At 44.3% G+C, this 23,273-nt stretch overlaps 3 protein-coding genes across 8 annotated transcripts; all 3 read left to right on the forward strand.

Moving 5' to 3' along the window:
- Nucleotides 1-1,721: 1,721 nt before the first annotated feature.
- LOC115129355 (zinc finger protein 79-like) lies at nucleotides 1,722-7,499 on the forward strand. Its single transcript, XM_029659602.2, has 3 exons — nucleotides 1,722-1,949; nucleotides 5,954-6,438; nucleotides 6,528-7,499. The coding sequence occupies exons 2-3, from the start codon at nucleotides 6,117-6,119 to the stop codon at nucleotides 7,385-7,387; spliced, it is 1,182 nt and encodes a 393-aa protein (XP_029515462.1). The 5' UTR covers nucleotides 1,722-1,949; nucleotides 5,954-6,116; the 3' UTR covers nucleotides 7,388-7,499.
- Nucleotides 7,500-7,883: 384 nt separating this feature from the next.
- Nucleotides 7,884-15,460, forward strand: LOC115129354 (zinc finger protein 517-like). Of its 3 annotated transcripts, none has more exons than XM_029659601.2 (3): nucleotides 7,884-8,232; nucleotides 8,650-9,159; nucleotides 14,436-15,460. In XM_029659601.2, exons 2-3 carry the CDS (start codon nucleotides 8,838-8,840, stop codon nucleotides 15,323-15,325), a joined length of 1,212 nt encoding a protein of 403 aa, XP_029515461.2. In that variant the 5' UTR covers nucleotides 7,884-8,232; nucleotides 8,650-8,837; the 3' UTR covers nucleotides 15,326-15,460. The 3 variants fall into 3 exon arrangements, with proteins under 3 accessions (XP_029515461.2, XP_029515460.2, XP_029515459.2); XM_029659600.2 differs by lacking the exon at nucleotides 7,884-8,232 and adding an exon at nucleotides 8,239-8,563; XM_029659599.2 differs by lacking the exon at nucleotides 7,884-8,232 and adding an exon at nucleotides 8,239-8,390.
- Nucleotides 15,461-15,622: 162 nt separating this feature from the next.
- Nucleotides 15,623-23,273, forward strand: LOC115129358 (zinc finger protein 439-like). Of its 4 annotated transcripts, none has more exons than XM_029659610.2 (5): nucleotides 15,623-16,744; nucleotides 17,378-17,727; nucleotides 17,884-18,023; nucleotides 21,022-21,082; nucleotides 21,180-23,273. In XM_029659610.2, the coding sequence occupies exons 2-5, from the start codon at nucleotides 17,439-17,441 to the stop codon at nucleotides 22,208-22,210; spliced, it is 1,521 nt and encodes a 506-aa protein (XP_029515470.2). In that variant the 5' UTR covers nucleotides 15,623-16,744; nucleotides 17,378-17,438; the 3' UTR covers nucleotides 22,211-23,273. The 4 variants fall into 4 exon arrangements, with proteins under 4 accessions (XP_029515470.2, XP_029515471.2, XP_029515469.2 ...); XM_029659611.2 differs by having other exon boundaries at nucleotides 17,396-17,727; XM_029659609.2 differs by having other exon boundaries at nucleotides 15,818-17,727.

Genomic DNA, 23,273 nt, shown 5'->3' on the forward strand with positions numbered 1-23,273 from the left:
GCAATAAGCAAGTAGCCTTGTCTGAGCCCGAATGGCCCATAGAGTAACTTACTCTGGCAAAGAAATATATTTGGTACTGTGCTTTAGACAGAGATTCTAACATCGAAGAAATATGTACCAGATCTGTGCAATCGCATTGGCAGTATGATCACCTCTATGTCACAGATCAGGGGGTGCGGAACCCAACCAGTCTAGTTAGTTAGCTATTAGTTTAGCTATAATGATTAATTTGTGCTATAATATACAGTAGTGATGGGGAAACGAAGCTTTAAAGTAAAAAATTATTCATAAAATTATAAAAAGTAACACAATAACAAGTAACACAATAATATAACAATATCGAGGCTATATACAAGAGGTACCGGTACCGAGTCAGTGTACGAGGGTACAGGTTAGTTGAGGTCATTTGTACATGTAGGTAGGGGTGAAGTGACAATGCATATAATAAGCCGCGAGTAGCAGCAGTGTACAAAACAAATGTGTGTGTGGGGGGGGGGGGGGGGGGGGTCAACGTAATAGTCCAGTGGCCATTTGATTAATTGTATTTATGGCTTGGTGATAGAAGCTGTTAAGGAGCCTTTTGGTCCTAGACTTGGCGCTCCGGTACCGCTTGTCATGCGGCAGCATAGAAAAAAGTCTATGACTTGGGTGACTGGAATCGGACAATTTTATGGGCTTTCCTCTGACACCGCCTATTATATAGGTCCTGGATGGCAGGAAGCTTGGCCCTAGTGATGTACTGGGCTGTACGCACTACCCTCTGTAGGGCCTTACGGTCAGATGCCGAGCAGTTGCCATACCAGGTGGTGATGCAACTGGTCAGGATGCTCTCCATGGTGCAGCTGTAGAACTTTTTGAGGATCTGGGGGCCCATGTCAAATCCTTTCAGTCCCGAGGGGGGAAAGGTTTTGCCGTGCCCTCTTCACGACTGTCTTGGTGTATTTGGACAATGATCGTTGGTGATGTGGACACCAAGGGACTTGAAACTCTCGACCCGCTCCTCTACAGCCCCGTTGATGTTAATGGGGGCTTGTTCGGCCTGCCTTTTACTATAGTCCACAATCAGCTCCTTTGTCTTCCTCACATTGAGGGAGACAAAGCAGGTTAAAATATCAAAACAGACTCTGAACCAATGACATTCATTTGGGGACAGGTCGAAAAGCATTAAACATGTATGGCAATTTAGCTAGTTAGCGTGCACTTGCTAGCTAATGTTAATTTGTCCTATTTGGCTAGCCTGCTGTTGCTAACTAATTTGCCCTGGGATATAAACATCAAGTTGTTATTTGACCTGAAATGCACAAGGACCTCTACTCCGACAATTAGTCCACACATAAAACGGCCAACCGAATCGTTTCTAGTCATCTCTCCTCCTTCCAGGCTTTTTCATCTTTGAATTTATATGATGCATCTATAAGTTCGTCTTTCAATCACCCCGGTTGGAGGAGATGGCACGTGGGTACCTGCTTCTATAAACCAATGAGGAGATGGTAGAGGCAGGACTTTCAGCGCGATCTGTGTCAGAAATATGCTCGTTGGCGTACTCGAGCAGTGTGAAAATTGGGGAGAAAAAGGGGTAAAATTCAAAAAAAAAAAAAAAAAAAAAAATCGAATAACATGGATTTCTACATTCATTTTGCGACGCTCGCGCACGTGACGTGTTGGGTCTGGTCAGCATGTTACGTGGTCGTTCGACAAAACGAAGCTTCGGGCGTCATTGATCACGTGCTTCTTACACAGCGATACAAGCGACAGCACACTGCTTCGAAATAAACTGCTTATCGATTTCTACGCATGCCTCGGAGTTCCGGTATAAAACGTGACATCTTTAAAAAATACAGTTGCTACCTTTCTCCTTTACCTCTGTTTATAGTTATAAGAGACATAGCTATGATGTTTGTAACTAGTTGATGGGTTTTAGCACAACAAAAAACAACGTTTGGAAAGTGGTAAGTATATATTTTTGAGTCAAATGGTCAGAAAGCTGCTACACAACCCCGTGTTACTATCAGTAGCTGTTTAGCTAGGTCTTGTTAGCAACGCGGGTGTATTTACACATTTAGCCTTGCTTTCTACAGTATCGGGTTGCACAAAAACGGTCCGTGCCAGGAGTTAAATAGAATTCCAGTTAAACGTACTGTGGAGGTGGGCAGGATGGTTAGTCATTAAGACGAGGGAATTTGAGACATATATCTAAAGGAACCTATTATTAAATGTACTTCCCAAACGTGGGTCTTCCTCTCTCCTAACCTTACCTCATGTCAAAATAAAATTAGCCCACAAGTTATTCCTTATTTATCCACATATGTTGCGCTTGCAGGACTTTTATTTTGACATGAGGTAAACAGGGAGGGAGTGGGTCAACAACAGACCCACGTTTGGAAAGTGTGTTTAATAGGATGACCCTTGACGTTTTGTCACAACACGCGTTGCCAAAAGCATCTACTAACTTAAACTCTCGTACATCGCTTTGGTCCATACAATTGCCCTTATTTTAGCGCCCCAAAAACGTAATACTTCCAGATCAACTGTAATGTCAATACCATTGTAAAGCACAATTGCTCCCCTTTCCAACAGAATCAATTACATGACCTAAACACTACCCTTTTCTGCATAATTCAAGCTGGCAATGAGCCCCGTCGTGTCTTTTTTTTTTTAAATGGCGGGGAAACTAATGCGTGATAGTGAGAAGGAGAGATGTGGTGTGGGAAAATTGTTTTTTTTCCCACTGGATCTGTCCTACTTATCACCTAAAATGTAAATAAAACACTATAAAGAGTTTTTATATAATGTGTCATTACATACCTATTTGAAGGTTTGTGTCGAATTTGAATCTGGTTTTTAGGGATGTGCTAAAGTGATCTTAGACGTAAACAGCGGCTTTGAGAATGATGATGCATGCAACGATGATGCAAAAAATGACTAGGAATCTCCCTTACCCGTTACTGTCCATTTCTTGTTTTTAAAAGGATGATAGAAGTGCTACACCTGATGGAGAGAGATTGTAAGACATAAATAGTTGCTTTATGCGCGCTGTACATTACAACATGACACGCCACGATGTTACGGACGGTCCGGTCCGTTTTTTTTCAACTTTTCTCCAATACTATAGAGCTATTACCATGTCGATCAACGCTTGAATAGAAACCTAGTTCACGCCCCCGATTTGGAAGTCAACACAGTCGCTTCAGTCCCATTCGTTTTCTTTGTAGCCTTGTTTGAAATTTGCGGTTGAGCACATTTGTACGGAATGGGGTGAGTTTACGTTAACTAGAAAACTTGAGAAATGCATTATTTGGTACACCTAGCCACAGCCAAAAGCGATGTACAGTGCATTCGGAAAGTAATCAGACCCCTTGACATTTTCTAAATTTTGCTATGTTACAGATTTATTCTCAAATTGATTTAATTGTTTTCCTGCCTCAATCTACACACAATACCTCATAATGACAAAGCAAAAATATTTTTTAGGAATGTTTGCAAATGTATTAAAAATAACTGAAATATCACATCTACGTATGACTCCCCATCCCGCATGAGGGAGCGTAATCATCGACTGACACTAATTCACTAATTAGCATAACGCAACGGACATAAATATTCCTAGAAAATATTCCTATTCATGAAAATCACAAATGAAATATATTGAGACACAGCTTAGCCTTTTGATAATCACCCTGTCATCTCAGATTTTCAAAATATGCTTTACAGCCAAAGCTAGACAAGCATTTGTGTAAGTTTATCGATAGCTAGCATAGCATTTTGTCCAGCTAGCAGCAGGTAACTTGGTCACAGAAATCAGAAAAGCAATCAAATTAAATCGTTTACCTTTGATGAGCTTCGGATGTTTTCACTCACGAGACTCCCAGTTAGATAGCAAATTTTCCTTTTTCCAAAAATATTATTTTTGTAGGCGAAATAGCTCTGTTTGTTCTTCACGTTTGGCTGAGAAATCGCCCGGAAATTGCAGTCACGAAAACCCCGAAAAATATTCCAAATTAGCTCCATAATATCGACAGAAACATGGCAAACGTTGTTTATAATCAATCCTCAAGGTGTTTTTCAAATATCTATTCGATAATATATCCACCGGGACAATTCGTTTTTCAGTAGGACCGATTGGATTAATGGCTACCTCTGTATTTTACGCGAGAATCACTCTGAGCATCAGGTGACCACGTGCGCAATGTAGCCGCTTACGGGTATTCTTCAACATAAATTCGTAAAACTACGTCACAATGCTGTAGACACCTTGGGGAATACGGAGAAAAAGTAATCTGGTTAATAGCCCATTCACTGCTCAATAGGGACGCATTGGAACGCAGCGCTTTCAAAACATGAGGCACTTCCGGATTGGATTTTTCTCAGGCTTTCGCCTGCAACATCAGTTCTGTTATACTCACAGACAATATTTTTACAGTTTTGGAAACTTTAGTGTTTTCTATCCTAAGCTGTCAATTATATGCATATTCTAGCATCTTGTCCTGACAAAATATCCCGTTTACTACGGGAACGTTATTTTTCCAAAAATTAAAATACTGCCCCCTAGTCACAGACCATTTACTCAGTACTTTGTTGAAGCACCTTTGGCAGCGATTGCAGCATTAAGTTTTCTTGGGTATGACACTAGAAGCTTGGCACACCTGTATTTGGGGAGTTTTCCAATTATTCTCTGCAGATCCTCTCAAGCTCTGTCAGGTTGGATGGGGAGCATCGCTGCACTGCTATTTTCAAGTCTCTCCAGAGATGTTCATGTCTGGGCTCTGACTGGGACATTCAGAGACTGGTCCCGAAACCACTCCTGTGTTTTGACTGTGTGCTTAGGGTCGTTGTCCTGTTGGAAGGTGAACCTTCACCCCCAGTCTGAGGTCCTGAGCAGGTTTTCAGCAAGGATCTCTGTACTTTGCTCAGTTCATCTTTTCCCCCATCCTGACTAGTCTCCCAGTCCCTGTCGCTGAAAAACATGCCCAGAGCATGGTGCTGCCACCAACATGCTTCATCGTAGGGATGGTGCAAGGTTTCCTACAGACGAGATGCTTGACTTTCAGGCCAAAGAGTTCAATCTTGGTTTCATCAGACCACAGAATCTTGTTTCTCATTGTCTGAGTCCTTTAGGTGCCTTTTGGCAAACTCCAAGCAGGCTGTCATGTGCCTTTTATTGAGGAGTGGCTTCTGTCTGTCCACTCTACATAAAGGCCTGATTGGTGGACTGCTGCAAAGATGGTTGTCCTTCTGGGAGTTTCTCACATCTCCACAGACGAACTCTGGAGCTCTGTCAGAGTGACCATTGGGTTCTTGGTCACCTCCCTGATCAAGTCCCTGATCAAGGCCCTTCTCCCTCGATTGGTCAGTTTGGCTGGGCGGCCAGCTCTAGGAAGAGTCTTGGTGGTTCCAAACTTCTTCCATTTATGAATGATGGAGGCCACTGTGTTCTTGGGGACCTTCAATGTTGCAGACATTTATTTGGTACCCTTCCCCACATTTGTGCCTCGGAGCTCTATGGACAATTCCTTCAACCTCATGGCTTGGTTTTTGTTCTGACATGCAACTGAGGGACCTTATATAGACAGGTGTGTGCCTATCCAAATTATGTCCAATCAATTGAATATACTCCAGGGGGACTCGAATCAAGTTGTAGAAACATCTCAAGGATGATCAATGGGAACAGGATGCACCTGATCTCAATTTCGAGTCCCATAGCAAAGGGTCTGAATACTTATGTAAATAAGGTATTTCTATTTTTTTTATTTGCAACAATTAAAAAAAAAAAAAAGGTTTTCACTTTGTCATTATGGGGTATTGTGTAAACCACTGTAGGTAAGGGTTTCTTAATTGTTTGTTACAAGCATGTTTCTGGTCTAAATCATTGGTAGGTGTGCTTGCTATTACTGACAAGGTATTAGAGCCACATCAAGACCACATTTGGTATTTGACAGATTGCCTCTGTTTCCAGGAGGAAGATCCCTCACTCTCTGGACACTGCTGTGATCTGGAGGAGGCTAAATCCCAGTCTTTCCCTTGTAGTGAAACAAACTGGGAAACAAGGAGGGCAGCTCATCCGTAGAAGACTGGCTGTGAACTTTGGGACTGGTATTGGATTTTACAGTGTTGCAACTATGTCAGAGGCCATCCTCACCTTCCAGTACCAGCTCAATGGAGTCATGGAAACGGTCCTCAAAACCGCTGTGCATGAGATCACCCGGCTGGTGAAGGACAACTTCCTGGAAGAGGTGACAGGTGGCAAGCAGGAAGTGGAAATCTTGAAGGAGAGGCTGCAGCAGTGTGAGCAGAGATGGAGGGATGGAGAGGAGGAGCGGCAGAGGAGGGAAGTTGAAGAGAAAGAGCAAAGAAAGAAAAGGGAAGAGACAGAGCAGGGGGTGGTGTGTAGGAGATGTGGTTGTGCTGGAGACACTGAGGAGAGAGAAGAGAGACTGTTAGGTGAGATACACATGCACACACACACACACACACACACACACACACACACACACATATAGAATCTCTTGACTGTTTGGTTCTGTCCTCAGGAGCAGAGAAAGGTTTTGATATCAAACCGGAGATGTTCCAGCCAGATGGACCCAGCGCGGGAGAGGGTCCACAGGATACAGCCCCGTCTGGCTCTTCCTGTGTCTCTGAGAGGATGGTAGAAAGGGAAGACCATGTGGTCCATATCAAAGAGGAACCTGATGAATGGGGGGACTTGGTAAACCAGATGGTCACATCCACAGATTCTCCCATAATGAGCCTGAGTCGTCTACAGAGATTGAGCTCAAATCCTGGGGCATGGACCAGTGAGCCTCAGCCTCCACTCCCAGCATTATGGGCCAGTGATCCTCAACCTCCAGCACCATGGTCCAGGGAACCTCTTCCTCTAGCACCTCTGGCCAGGGAGCCTCCACCTCTACCTCCAACACCATGGACCAGGAAGGAGCAGCACTTTCTCCCAAGGTCAATGATACCCAACGAGGGGACAAGGCATGCTGTGGGGGCCCTCGAGACCAGTCCCAACGGCCTGCGCATCAACACAACGGCACATGTCAAACCCTACAGCTGCCCACACTGTGGCAAGAGCTTCCCTCAGCTCCGAAACCTGAAAGACCACCAGAAGTACCACCACACAGGGAAGAAGGCCTTCACCTGCTCCCAGTGTGGTAAGGGTTTTGTGTACATGTGCCACCTCAGGGTACACATGCAGTGCCACACGGGGGAGAGGCCGTTCAGCTGCTCTCAGTGTGGAAAAAGCTTTAGCCTTCAGAGCGGCTTGAAGAGACACAGGGTCATTCACACTGCAGAGAGACCTTACCACTGTACGGACTGTGGTAACAGATTCTATTCTAGATCGGACCTGAAAAGGCATGAACAAATCCAGTGCAAAGTAGACCTTTGAGGTGGAGCAGGTTAATTTGGAAAATTAGAGGGTGGAAATAACTGCCCATGTATACTATGTTCAAATGCTGATGCATTTTAATGTTGAAAGGAATAAAACACTGAAGAAATTATTCTCATCCTTTCTTAATAACTTATTGTTCACGTTGTTAACTGTTACATACATACACAAAGACTTATCTTAATTAAAATAGTAATAAGTAAGTGGCCTTGTCCTAATCAAAACGGCACATAAATGTAGTTATTTGCCAGAGGAAGTTATGTTACTCTGGCAGAGATTCCAACATTGAAGAAAAATATGTACGAGTTCTGCGCAATTGCATTCGCAGTATGATCACCTCGATGTCACAGAGCAAAGGGAAGGGACCCAACCTTCTCCAGTTTAGCCAAAGACAGAAGAGGTAACCCGACACGTCACAGAGGCTATAAAGGTGAAGCATCCATTTAGAACATTTTCTCACCACCAAATATGGTAGTGAGATGAAGTCTAGTTGCGGGTAGTGTGAGCTAGGTTAAACTGGTCTGATTTTCTAATCAATGAAACGTCTGATCTGAATACCTTTCCTGGTCTCAAAACTAAAATCTGTTACGAACACAGTGCACTAGGTTTTATAGACTTGACGCTTTGACAACATGCACTCGTTTTAAATAACTCGATGTAAGGTCGAATCGAGTTTGTGCACACGCGCACTTCAGAGGGGCGTTCCCTAACGGAAATACGGAAATAATGCTACAACGTGCCTATAGGATATCGCTAGCTCGTGCTTGGTTTTGCCCTTCTTCCTTGCTTGATCTGCCCACTATGCTTCATTTGCTCACACTCTAAAAGACACTGAACCTTCTTGGGTTAGTTATATCTTTGTTATAACCGTCTATCTAGTAGCTGTTAGCTTATTCCAGTAGCTAGCTAGCCACCTGTCTTTGATACGTATGTGTACAGTTCTAGGAGAGAGGATATTTGTAACTAGCTGATTTTTATGACGAACAACAACGTTTGGGAAGTGGTAAGAATATTTTGTGAAATGGACAGACCTTCTGCAGTACTACACTGTGTTATTATCTGTAGCTAAAGCTAGCTAGCAAGTTTGATACATCATACCACCTACCCACAAGTAAAAAAGGGTGTACGGGTTTATTAATTTGTTAGTTACGAGCATGTTGCTGCGCTAAATCATTGGTAAGTGAGCTGCCTATAACTGACTAGATATTTGAGGCACATCAAGACCACATTTGGTGTATTTGACAGTTTGCCCCTGTTTCTAGGAGGAAGAGATACCTGATTCTGGGCACTGGTGTGATCTGGAGGAGGCTAAATCCAAGTCTTTCCATTATAGTGAACCAAACTGGGAAACAAGGGGGGCAGCTCATCCATAGAAGACTGAACTCTGGGACTGGTACCAATAAGGGAAGGGGGGTTGATTTTCCAGTGTTGGATTGATGTTGTTGCAGTTATGTCAGAGGCCATCCTCACCTTCCAGTACCAGCTCAATGGAGTCATGGAAACGGTCCTCAAAACTGCTGTGCATGAGATCACTCGGCTGGTGAAGGACAGCTTCCTGAAGGAAGTGACTGGGAGCAAGCGGGAGGTGGAAATCTTGAAGGAGAGGCTGCAGCAGTGTGAGCAGAGATGGAGGGACGGAGAGGAGGAGAGGAAGAGGAGGGAAGTTGAAGAGAGAGAGCAGAAAAAGAAGAGGGAAGAGAGAGAGCAGAGGGGGGTGTGTAGAAGATGTGGTTGTGCTGGAGACACTGAGGAGAGGGAAGAGGCTCTGTTAGGTGAGTGAGGAGATGTGTGTGTGTGTATATATATATATATATATATATATATATACACACACACACACACAGTCTGATTAATCAGGCTGTAATACACAATTAATTGGTATATACAGCCTGAAACATATACCTGCAAAATCGTGTACATTTTCCTTACAAGCCAGAATATGAATAAAATGTCATTTAAATGTACTCAAATTAAAATCTAATTCTATTGATCACATGCTTCGTAAACAACAGGTGTGTGGGCTAACAGTGAAATGCTTCCAAATCTTTCCCAACAGTGCAGAGAGAAATAACATTTGCAAATAATAAAAAGTACCACGTAATAATAGATACACAATGAGTAACGATAACTTGGCTATAAACAAGGGGTACCGGTACTGAGTTTATGTGCAGGGGTATGAGGTAATAACTTGGCTATACACACAGGGTACCAGTACCGAGTCGATGTGCAGGGGTACGAGGTAATAACATGGCTATATACACGTGGTACCAGTACCGTGTTTATGTGCAGGGATATGAGGTAGATATGTACATATAACTCGGAATAAACTGACAGACCATCAACCGTTGCAGCAGCATATATGATGAGTCAGAATATTCCGTGTAAATAGAGATTTACCATTAAAATAAATGATTACCATTATGTTGTTTGTAGTTAGATTGGTAAAAACAAAGTCAAATTGATTGTATAATTGATTCAATTAATGCAAACATAGCTCTAAAAAAAATGATGTAAAAATGTTCTAATATAATAATGATATTGAACAAAAAAATGCCCAACAATTAAACAGAAACTCAGCTACTGCTCTGTCTGGATCAAGTGACGTTGGCTAATATGCCTTTTTTTTGTGGTATCGAGTATCGTGATGTATTGAGTATTGTGATACTAAACCTGGTATCGAAGTCAAAATTCTGGTATCGTGACAACACTAATCAGGATAGCAAAATAGTTACCCAATAGCTACCCGGACTAACTCTTAAGCAGTCTTAAGGCTTGGGGGGGGTAGAAGCTGTTCAGGGTCCTGTTGGTTCCAGACTTTGTGCATTGGTACCACTTGTCATGTGGTAGCAGAGAGAACAGTCTATGATTTAGGTGGCTGGAGTCTTTGACCAGTTTTAGGGCCTTCCTCTGACACTGCCTGGTAAAGAGGTCTTGGAGGGCAGGGAGCTTGGCCCCAGTGATTGAGCTGCTTGACACGGTTGTGGTAGGCCTGATCACCGACGACGAAAAGACAGCCTATAGGCAGTAGGTCAGAAATATGTCAGTGTCATTACAACAACCTCTCCCTCAATCTGAGCAAGACAAAGGAGCTATAGGAAACGGAGGGCTGAGCAAGCCCCCATTCACATAGACAGGGCCGTAGTGTAGCAGGTGGAGAGCTTCAAGGTCCTCAGTGTCCACATCACTAAGGATCTATCGTGGTCCAAACCACAGGAGGTTGGTGGCACCTTAATTGGGGAGGACGGGCTCGTGGTAATGGTGGAGCGGAATTAGAGGAATGGTATCAAACACATGGTTTTTTATTTTATTTTACCTTTATTTAACCAGGCAAGTCAGTTAAGAACAAATTCTTATTTTCAATGACGGCCTAGGAACAGTGGGTTAACTGCCTATTCAGGTGCAGAACGACAGATTTGTACCTTGTCAGCTCGGGGGTTTGAACTTGCAACCTTCCGGTTACTAGTCCAATGCTCTAACCACTAGGCTACCCTGCCGCCCCATGTGTTTGAAGCATTCCATTTGCTTCGTTCCAGCCATTATTATGAGCCGTCCTTCCCTCAGCAGCCTCCACTGGTCCAAACACACCAACACAGTCGTGAAGAGGGAACAACAATGCCTATTCCCCCCCAGGAGGCTGAAAAGATTTGGCATGGGCCCTCAGATCCTCATAAAGTTCTACAGCTGCACCATTAAGAGCATCTTGACTGGCTGCATCACCACTTGGTATGGCAACTGCTTGGCATCTGACTGCAAGGTGTTACAGAGGGTAGTGCGTACAGCCCAGTACATCACTTGGGCCGAGCTCCCTTCCAGATGATGTCAGAGGAAGGCCCTATGCTACCGCATGGAAAGCGGTACTTATTAACCAAGTTTTAGGGCTGGGCAATATGGACAAAATATTATATCACAGTATATATATTTTTTTTAATTGAATATGTCGGAAAATGTTATAGTTAGGAATGGAAATGTCAAGGTTTTTGGTGGTCTTCCTAAGCCAAGATTCAGACACGGCTAGGACATCCGGATTGGTGGAGTGTGCTAGGGCAGTGAATAAAACAAACATAGGGAGGAGGCTTCTAATGTTAACATGCATGAAACCAAGGCTTTTACAGTTGCTAAAGTCAACAAATGAGAGAGCCTGGGGGATGGGAGTGGAGGTAGACACTGCAGGGCCTGGATTAACCTCTACATCACTGGAAGAACAGAGGAGGAGTAGGATAAGGGTACGGCTAAAGGCTAACAGAACTGGACGCCTAGTACGTTCAGAACAGAGAGTTAAAGGAGCAGATTTCTGGGGACGGTAGAATATATTCAAGGCATAATGTACAGACAAAGGTATAGTAGGATGTGAATACAGTGGGGGTAAACTTGTGCATATAGTGATAATAAAATAGATATTGTCTCTAGAAATAGCATTTAAACCAGGTGATGTCACTGCGTGTGTGGGGGGTGGAACTAAATTGTTAGCCGGGGCGTGTTGAGCAGTGCTAGAGGCTCTACAGTGAAATAAAACAATAGTTACAAACCAGAACAGCAATCGACACGGCATGGTGACGTTAGGGAAAGGCATGCGTAGCCGGGTAATCATACAAGTCCAGTGCGTGGCTTCAAGCAGCTAGCGGCACGGGGCTAGCAGGCTAACAGAAAGGCCTTAGAGGGATGACACGACGGAGGACAGTCTGTTGTGCCCACCTCGTACAGTTACATCAGCGGACGGATCAGCAGGGCTCTGTGTGGTAAACCAGGCCAATTGGCAAAATATGTATAGTGGCGGAAGAAATATGTCTGAAGGGCCTCTTAAGTCAGCAGTCCAATGTGCTTAAGATAGCTAGCAGGCCGCAGAAAAGCGGCTGTGCGTTCAGGGGTCGTTAGCTGCTATAATTCCAGGTGGAAAAAAAATATATATATATATATCATAATAAAAATAAAAAAGTTGCGGTAGGAATCTGGAGATATCGAGAAGAATAAGTCCGACTAGCTCTGGTTTGAGTCACGCTGTACAGACTGGCGAGAGTTTTCCGGGATCAAGGTAGCTGATAACCGCTAGCAAAGGATAGCTGACTGCTAGCTAGTGGCTTCGGAGTCTGTGTGGAAAGTGGCAGGGTGAGAAAGAGCAGAGAAAGACAACTCAAGTAGCGAAGTAAACTATCAAAATTGACATTACACATGGCATTTCACATTTAACAAACTAAACATTCAAATATTGGCATAGAAGGTAAAGTAAAAACCCAAACCGGTACCTGCATCAATACAGGTATGTCATAAAATACGGTATACCGCCCCCCTCCCCACACACTTTTTTGACTCATCACATATGCTGCTGCTGCGGGTACTGTTTACTATCTGTAATTTTATTCCTAGTTAAATGTACATATTTTCCATCTATTACATTGACTCTACTGGTACCCTGTAGCCAAGTTATCATTACTCATTGTGTATCTATTATTTATTATTATGTGCTTTACTTTTCAATTTTTCAATATTTTTTTTTCTCTGCGTTGTTGTGTAAGCATTTCACTGTTAGTCCACACCTGTTGTTCACGAAGCATGTGATAAATACAATTTTATTTGATTTCAGTACAGGAGGGGAAGCACACAACCCTAAGCACTCACCCCTGAGGGGCCCCCGTGTTGAGGGTCAGCGTTGCGCATGTGTTGTTGCCTACCCTTACCGCCTGGGGGTGGCCCCTCAGGAAGTCCAGGATCCAGTTGCAGAGGGAGGTGTTCAGTCCCAGGGTCCTTAGCTTAGTGATGAGCTTAGAGGGCACTATGGTGTTGAACGCTGCACTGTAGTCAAGGAACAGCATTCTCACATAGGTGTTCCTCTTGTCCAAGTGGGAAAGGGCAGTGTGGAGTGCAATAGAGATTGTGTCATCTGTGGATCTGTTGGGGTGGTATGCAAATTGGAGTGTGTCTGGGATGATGGTGTTGATGTGAACCATGCCCAGCCCTTCAGAGCATTTCATGGCTACGGGGCGATAGTCATTTAGACCTTGGCGTTCTTGGGCACAGGGACTATGGTGATCTGCTTAAAACATGTAGGTATTACAGACTGGGTCAGGAAGAGGTTGAAAATATCAGTGAAGACACATGCTAGCGGGTCAACGCATGCTCTGAGTACGCGTCCTCGTACTCCGTCTGGCCCTGCGGCCTTGTGAATGTTAACATGTTTAAAGGTCTTACTCACATCGGCTACAGAGAGCGTGATCACACAGTTGTCCGGAACAGCTAGTGCTCTCATGCATGGATCAGTGTTGCTTGCCTTGTAGCGAGCATAGAAGGCATTTAGCTCCTGGTAGGCTCGTGTCACTGGGCAATTTGCAGCTGGGTTTCCCTTTGTAATCCGTAATAGTTTGCAAGCCGTGCCACATCCGATGCGCGTCAGAGCCGGTGTAGTAGGATTCGATCTTAGTCCTGTTTTGATGGTTCATCGGAGGGTGTACTGGTTTCTGTGCGGTTTGTCCTTCAGCTGCTCAAAAATTGAGACAAAATATCCACAGAAAAGTATTGTTTACCCGACTTTAAAGAGCCGGTAGGTTTATAGTTTGGTTCGGCACAGAGGTAAAGTTATTTTTGTTGGTATAAAATGTTTATATTCTGAATCAGGGGGGGATGGAGAACAATACACTTTTTTTATTTAAATAATATATTTTTTCATTGTCATGGCATGCTTGGTTCAGTAGCTATTGATGAGAGAACCGAATATCGAATATAAAACTAACTTTACTTCAGTGCTGAACTGAACCATATACCTACTGACCATATACCTACCAACTCTTTAAAAAATGTAGAAAAGAGCACTTAACTGTGTATATTTTGTCTCAAATTTTGAGCAGCTGAAGGACAAACCACACAGACAACCGCTAGAGTTTAAATGTAATTGTATTCACTATTCTGGCTTTTAAGGAGCATTTTACACAGTTTTGCAGGCATTAGTTTCAGGCTGTATATACCAATTAATGGTGTATTACAGCCTGATTAATCAGACTAACACACACACACACACACCTGATATAGGATCTATAACCTATTTCTGTTCCATCCTCAGGAGCAGAGGAAGGTTGTGTTATCAAACAGGAGATGTTCCAGTCAGGTGGACCCAGCACTCTCCCAGAGAGAAAGGGTCCACAGGAAATGGCCACACCCAGCTCTTCCTGTGTCTCTGAAAGGATGGACGAGAGGGAGGCCCATGTGGTCCATATCAAAGAAGAGCCCAATGACTGGGAGGATCTGGTTACCCAGATGGTCACATCCACAGATGCCTCCATAGTGAGCCTGAGTCGTCTGCAGAGATTGAGCTCACATGCTGGGGCTTGGACCAGTGAGCCTCAGCCTCCACCTCCACTCCCAGCACCATGGGCCAGTGAGCCTCTTCCTCCAGCACCATGGGCCAGTGAGCCTTTTCCTCCAGCACCATGGGACAGTGAGCCTCCACCTCTACCTCCAGCACCATTGGCCAGGGAGCCTCCACTACCTCCAACACCATGGATCAGGAAGGAGCAGCTCCTACTTTCAAGGTCAGTGATACCCACACAGGGGACAGAGCATGCTGTGGGGGCCCTCGAAAGCATCAACACAACGGCACAGCTGAGGGTCAAACCCTTCAGCTGCCCACACTGTGGGAAGAGCTTCCCTCAGCTCCGAAACCTGAAAGACCACCAGAAGTACCACCACACAGGGAAGAAGGCCTTCACCTGCTCCCAGTGTGGTATGGGTTTTGTGTACATGTGCCACTTCAGGGTACACATGCAGCGCCACACGAGGGAGAGGGCATTCAGCTGCTCTCAGTGTGGGAAGAGCTTCAGCCTTCAGAGCGGCTTGGAGAAACACCGGGTCCTTCACACTGCAGAGAGGCCTTACAACTGCACGGACTGTGGGAACAGATTCTATTCTAGAGTGGACCTGAAAATACATGAACAAATTCATGCAGCAAGGTAGACCTTTGGTAGGTAGACATGAAGCAGGTTGATTTAGAAAATCAGAGGGGGGGATAACTGCCCACGTGTACTATGTTCAATGTATCTATTAGTTGCTGATTCATTTAATGTTGAGAGGAATAAAACTTTGTAAATATGTTATTCTCATCCTTTCTTAAATTGTTGGTCAAACGGTGTAACTGTGACATACACACACATCTTAAAAGTAAAATAGTTTAAATGTAAGTAGCCTTTTCCAAACCACAACGGCCCATAGAGTAACATATCTTCCTCTGGGAAATAAATACATTTGACAGAGATTCTCTCCTCAAAGAAAAAGATTTACGAGTTCCCGCGTATTCGCAGTATTATCACCTCGATGTCACAGACCTGTGCGAGCTTTTGTGCCGAACACATTACATTGTTACAGGGTTCAAGCTTATGGGCATGTGGCAGCAGTGTGTAGGAGGGAGGTTCCAAGGTGTGAGAAGTGTGCAGCAGGGCATGAAACAAAGGAATGTGTAGCATTGGGGAAAGTAGTGGTATGTGTTAATTGCAGGGGTGCCCATGGGGCTGGGCATCAGAAATGATCAGCGTGAGAGAAGCAGGTTGAGGTTTCCAGGGTTAGAGTAGTGCAGAAATAGTTGTATGCTGAGGCAGTGAAGGAAGTTGACGAAAATGGGTCAAGTGGGAGAGATCCTGAGAGGAGTGGTGTGAGTTGTAGATATGTACCAGTACAAGTGATATATCTTTCAGTAGGATTGGATTTTTAGAATTTATAGCAATGGTTATCAACTGTACTGCAGGGATGGAATGTAAGTTGCAGAAAATTGAGGTTGTGGTGGCAGCTGCAGAGAAGTATTTGGGTGTGTGAGACTTGACATCAGAAGAGTTACAGGGTATGTTAAGTGGCCCATCCTTTCAGGTTGTTTGCCCAAGGTAGGACTAAATACATTTAAATAGTGGAGTAGGGTGGTGGTATTTTTATTTTTTGTGAGTGTTGTGTTAGATGGTTGAGTATTTGTTTATCTTGTTCAAACAAAGTATAAGGGAGTTGTACTCCAGTCTAGTAGGTGGCGGTAATGCAACATTTATTGGATGCCAACCGCGGTTAAACCTCATCGAAGAAGAGAGACCCTGAGAGATGACTGCTCTGAGAGATGACGTCGCAGCTGGACCCTATTGGAATCTCTAGCCAGGGCTCAGGTACACATCGGAATCTTATTGGATATGGAAAATCGCGAGGGTTGGCCGAGAGGCGAGGTCCTCTCGGAAAAATGTTGGTGTGGTAGCTAATTCGAGCATTTGCACAGCAGCGGACAGGTCTAACAAAAGTCAATATGGTTTATATTGCATGCTCCATACGTTGAAGATATACACCAAAATACGCCGAAGACCAAGCCAACAGAGTCAGTTGTTTTAGAGACCGCTGTTTTAGCAGGTTCGTGCTGACCGACTGACTGCTATCAATGTGCCTGTCATGTTTACATTTTCGCGCGCGGACCCCCCAGCTAGCTCTCTAGCTAGCAATGCACATTCACTGCATGTTGTGTTGGACTTGCTCATCTGTAAGCAATGCATACACCTTTGCAAATGACAACAACATTAAAAACAGTATAACGTGCATGTATATACGTTTATAGAGTTATCTATGTGACAAGACATGTTAAACTCGCACGTCCTAGCCCACAGTGTCTTCATCTCGAGTCGTGTAACGTTACTGTAGCTACATCGACATAAATCCGGATATATCCGTTTTTATTAAAGTTAAATAACTAAGGTATTTGAGGTATAAATGTTATGTTGATGACAAAGTGTTAACAAAAGCATCGCATTAAAGCTGCACCTTCTGCAAGACCTCTTTGATCACTCCCTAATCAGCATCGTTTCTTTGGTTTGAAAACAATCACAGCAGTATTTTCTTCAGTTTAAAGTTAGAATCTTTACCTTTTTTACGTGGTCAAATATGCCCCAAAAATCATGATCTTGAATACAACGTTAGTCTACTATACTGTAACGTTACTGTTGTCCTGTTTAACCTCCTGATGTGTACATGATTCGTCATGATTGACAGCTGAGCTTCCAACTCTAGAACCTGGGTGACGTCACACAAACCTGAGCCAGGGAGATTAAAGATGTCGGAGAAGGTGCAGAACACCTTCAGGTTGCAGCTGTCCTCCGTCATGGACTCCCTGCTCACTGCAGCCGTGTGTGAGATCTCCAAGATCTTTGAGGGCAGTCTGAGTGAGCAGCAGGCAGAGCTCACGCAGAGTGTAGAGGAGATCTCAGCATTGAAGGGGAAGCTGAGGCTGGCAGAGATGAGGTTGAAGGAGGGTGGAAAAATAAAGGTGTTGGATGGTACGGCTGCCAACACCTCTGGGCAAACAGTCACTGACGTGACGACAATTGCTGATATAGAAGAAGGTAACTTGATATTGCGTAGACAAATAGCAACATACAATTTCAGGTCTTGATAACTGTAGACATGATGCAATTTGCATTTTTTTCCCCTCCCAGTTGGTGTCAGCTGAGCTTTATTTTTCTGTGTCATTACATTTCAATTTTTGGGTTTCTATGCAGTACCCGATTGGTGCGAGCCCCTTCAGTCAGAAGATTCTTTAATTCCACCCTCGAAGATCAAAAAGGAAAATGAGGGGCCATGGGTGGACCTGCGACCACTGAGTGTGTCTCTATGGCGCATCCCTAACATCAAACAAGAGGTCAGTTACCTGTCCGGTGTGGGAAACCTGAATCAATAAACAGTCACACCCAAATGTAGCACACGGCTGAACAAAAACATGTCTTCTGTTAATTAGGTTAAAGGGTAACTCTCAACCCCAATTTCAGCCTTTGCCGAACACATTCACATTTTCAAGAAATACATTCAGGTTGGGGGAATTGGGGTGGGTAAACGTAGTTGTACCTGATCCAAACACTTTCTCATTAAAGCATATTTACCAGATGTCAACTGGCATGCTCATCACAGAAATATGGCTCTGGACAGTTCGCTCACAGTGGTAAGGTGCTGAGTTTCTGACATCTACTTACAACCTTGCGGTGTAAGTTTGAATCCCCATGAAATGTGGCCTCATGTTTATCGCGTTATTGTATTGGGATTAAAATTAAGATTAGGGGCTCAATTCAATACAACTAGCATTTACGCAGTAGCTCTTTTTCCAATGGTCAAATGAACTCACAGATTGGTCTTGGGTACTGTATAAAAACCTACAACTACTACAAGGGCAACTCTTCTCACAAGTATGCTTTTCAGAATTAGAAGTGTGTTGGCACGGGATGAATATTGTAAATAAAGTATTTTTTAAAATATATCTGCCCCATGTGGGATTAAATCTCACAATGCGCCACCATTCTGTCATAGCAGTTGGGAAAAAATACAAGTTGAGATGATAACCATTGTCATCTATTTCTCGTTACGATGGATGTAGTTACGAATATAAACGTATAATCATTATTGCCTACATGTTTTTTTCTTCGTCGTAGAAGCTCATAGATGTGCATGAAACAGTCAGGAAAAATGTTGAATTTGGTCAAATATGGAAATATGCCTTAGTGTCTTTTCAATTTTGTGTAAAGTCAGAGGTCGAGTCAAGGAAGCATAACGCAAACTACACTGCTCAAAAAAATAAAGGGAACACTAAAATAACACATGCTAGATCTGAATGAATGAAATATTCTTATTAAATACTTTTTTCTTTACATAGTTGAATGTGCTGACAACAAAATCACACAAATTATCAATGGAAATCAAATTTATCAACCCATGGAGGTCTGGATTTGGAGTGACACTCAAATTTAAATAGGAAAACCACACTACAGGCTGATCCAACTTTGTCCTTAAAACAAGTCAAAATGAGGCTCAGTAGTGTGTGTGGCCTCCACGTGCCTGTATGACCTCCCTACAACGCCTGGGCATGCTCCTGATGAGGTGGCGGATGGTCTCTTGAGGGATCTCCTCCCAGACCTGGACTAAAGCATCCGCCAAATCCTGGACAGTCTGTGGTGTGGCGTTGGTGGATGGAGTGAGACATGATGTCCCAGATGTGCTCAATTGGATTCAGGTCTGGGGAACGGGCGGGCCAGTCCATAGCATCAATGCCTTCCTCTTGCAGGAACTGCTGACACACTCCAGCCACATGAGGTCTAGCATTGTCTTGCATTAGGAGGAACCCAGGGCCAACCGCACCAGCATATGGTCTCACAAGGGGTGTGAAGATCTCATCTCGGTACCTAATGGCAGTCAGGCTACCTCTGGCGAGCACATGGAGGGCTGTGCGGCCCCCCAAAGAAATGCCACCCCACACCATGACTGACCCACCGCCAAACCGGTCATGCTGGAGGATGTTGCAGGCAGCAGAACGTTCTCCACGGCGTCTCCAGACTGTCACGTCTGACACGTGCTCAGTGTGAACCTGCTTTCATCTGTGAAGAGCACAGGGCGCCAGTGGCGAATTTGCCAATCTTGGTGTTCTCTGGCAAATGCCAAACGTCCTGCACGGTGTTGGGCTGTAAGCACAACCCCCACCTGTGGACGTCGGGCCCTCATACCACCCTCATGGAGTCTGTTTCTGACCGTTTGAGCAGACACATGCACATTTGTGGCCTGCTGGAGGTCATTTTGCAGGGCTCTGGCAGTGCTCCTCCTTGCACAAAGGCGGAGGTAGCGGTCCTGCTGCTGGGTTGTTGCCCTCCTACGGCCTCCTCCACGTCTCCTGATGTACTGGCCTGTCTCCTGGTAGCGCCTCCATGCTCTGGACACTATGCTGACAGACACAGCAAACCTTGCCACAGCTCGCATTGATTTTCCATCCTGGATGAGCTGCACTACCTGAGCCACTTGTGTGGGTTGTAGGCTCCGTCTCATGCTACCACTAGAGTGAAAGCACCGCCAGCATTCAAAAGTGACCAAAACATCAGCCAGGAAGCATAGGAACTGAGAAGTGGTCTGTGGTCACCACCTGCAGAACCACTCCTTTATTGGGGGTGTCTTGCTAATTGCCTATAATTTCCACCTGTTGTCTATTCCATTTGCACAACAGCATGTGACATTTATTGTCAATCAGTGTTGCTTCCTAAGTGGACAGTTTGATTTCACAAAAGTGTGATTGACTTGGAGTTACATTGTGTTGTTTAAGTGTTCCCTATTTTTTTTTTGAGCAGTGTATATTGGCACACTCCACTTACCAAGACCATTACCAAATAAGGTGTGCTGTCACCTGCCTTTATAGCAAGCCTTGACGTGGTACCACCCAGCATATTTAGAAGGGAGTACATTTCAAACCGAACCCCTCCCTTGAGATGACATGGTACCACCCAGCACATCTAGAAGGGAGTACATTTCAAACCGAACCCTTTCCTTGAGATGACGTGGTATCACGCAGAACATCTAGAAGGGAGTACATTTCAAACCGAACCCCTCCCTTGAGATGACGTAGAGGAACCTTCTTAAGGCACCTCTACATCAGAGTTGAACTGCGAGGGGCAAAAAGAGCTAGATTCGCTCCCAAAACACCTAAATATATCACTTTTGCAACGAACTGTCTAAATAAATTGACTTTTCACTATAACAAAGCCTAAAACATCTGGATTTCCATTATTTTATATTTTTTATCATCAAAGTCACCCTTTAAATGTCTGCTTTAGTAGTACTTTGGTGGCGTCTTTGGTTGTGAGCATATTCATTATGAGTCTGTGTATTAGCAGGCTGAAGATTTTGATAACCACTTGCTGACAGCCCTAGCCAGGAGTCCTCCACGAAAAGGTAAGAGTAAATCATCCTTGCCCCTCGTAATTGTAATTCAGCTCCTGGTGCAGGACATCATTACTGATCCCGCTCGTTCCGCTCCTCTCTCCTCCAGGGTCGGCTGCGGAGCGGTTGTTAAACAGACGGTTAAAAGACATACCTGAACTGAGCGCGGCCTGGTCAGGGTATGGTTGTGGCTCAGTAGGGCGGGGGCTGAGGAAGACCCATGGTAGTCTGTTGTGCACATTCAAACAAGAAAATCCGGAACCCCAGAGCAGCGTCTTATTAGATAAGAAAGTCTTGAGGCACAGCACAAGACATGGAAAAGATTGTGACTTACAAAGCAAACATAGAGAGGGGACACATGGGAAAACGAGTGACATAGTGAAAAAGAAGGTAGGAAGGAGAAGAAAGCATTTAAAAATGGAACCTAGTGCAGAGGAAGAAGCAACAACCAGTGGAACTGACAAGAGTTTCTGCTGCAAATACTGTGGGAAGGGCTTTCACAGAGAGTTTGGTCTTTCTGTGCACATGAGGTCTCATAACAAGGGGACATACAAATGTCCTAAGTGTCCCAAAAAGTTTCCGTATCCAAGTGCACTCCGTGTGCACACATTGAACAGCCACGGCAAAACAGAAAAGAACAAACCTTGCTCTAACGTCAAAGAAAAGTTGAACTCTATCAACCACAAAGTGAAATCCCTCTCCCCCAGCAGAACAAAGCCTACTTCCCCCACCAACAAACCTCTCTCTTCCAGCAAGGTCAAACCTCTACCCCCCAAAGACAAACCTACCTCCCCCAACAACAAAGCTGGCTCCCCTAAAGGCAGCACACATCCTTGTCACGTTTGCCATAAGGAGTACACTTCTGCAAAATCCCTGCAGGACCACGAACACATTCACACAGGTGAGAGACCGTACCCTTGTAACCAGTGTGGGCAGAGGTTCCGTGTAAAGCAGTTCCTCATATTACATTTGCGTAAAGCCCATGCGGATGTGTACGGGGTGAGGAGAGCAGCAGATACCTCTCCTGGACTGCACCAGTGGAGGATCCCATTGCTAACGGTGCTGAGCAGCAACCTGCCATTAAGTCAAAGAGCAAAGACGATCGACGTGCAAAGGAAAACAGCAAACGGAAGCAAATGACAGAAACAGACGGCCTGTTTCAATGCACAGTGTGTAAAAAGCTGCTAAGTTCACAGATGAGCCTCGTTCAACACTTCCGCATCCACACAGGTGAGAAACCGCTCAGCTGCGAAGAGTGCGGCAAGAAATTCCGCTGTCACCCCATCTTGATCAGCCACAGGAAGTCCGCCCACCCGGGGAAGAAGTACCAATGCCACAGGTGTGTTCAGCAATTTGAGACCATGGCTGAACGTAAGAGACATCTGCTACAAGTCCACCAATTCAAGAAACCCAACCCGCGGTCCCGCTGTCCTCGCTGTAACAGGACTTTCCACAACAGTAACTCCCTGAGGATCCACTATGAAACTGTCCATGCCTGAGTCTGTCCACACATGGCTCGGCCTAGTCAAGTTGGAGTGTTCAGCAGGACCAGGATCCATTACATTCAGAAAGTCAGATTGTTACGTCCATTTGAAGTTACATTTGTGATTCGAAAAGTGCTGTTTATTTTCAATTCGTTTTTTTTGTCATCATTGACTGGCTGAGTGAAAAGCGAATTGACCCCAACCCTGGTGGCCAATGAATTAACATGATGCTGAGAGAGGACTCTAAAAGAGCAAAAACGTGTGATTTGGTGGTCAATGTTTGTGATATGGTGCTCAATATGGGTATCACTGATCAAACTGTGATATGTGGTTGCAGGATCACATTTTTTAAAAGTCAGTGCCGGACCAGTTTATGGCATTTTTGATTTCAACGTCTTGGAGCCATGTTTTATGTTTTTAGTTTCATGTAAACACGTCTCTATCATTTCTATGTTATGACAAATGTAACATGTTATTTGTACTGTACTTTCTCTATGTTGTCAAGAAAAGCACAGGGAATATACTTTTGCTCCATTTTTTTTTTTACATGAATAAAATGTATTTACTGGAGGTTGACTTTATTCAATAGGTCATGCATACTTCAATAGGGTTTTGCATGGATCGCCCAGTTTATTAGTGACCTTTTATGAATTACAATGATTGCACAAACATGGGCAGTAGAGACCTCTAGTAATAAAGGATAACAAATAGTACATGTT

Source organism: Oncorhynchus nerka, linkage group LG5 (assembly GCF_034236695.1).
Source record: "Oncorhynchus nerka isolate Pitt River linkage group LG5, Oner_Uvic_2.0, whole genome shotgun sequence".
In the NCBI taxonomy this organism is placed as follows: domain Eukaryota; kingdom Metazoa; phylum Chordata; class Actinopteri; order Salmoniformes; family Salmonidae; genus Oncorhynchus; species Oncorhynchus nerka.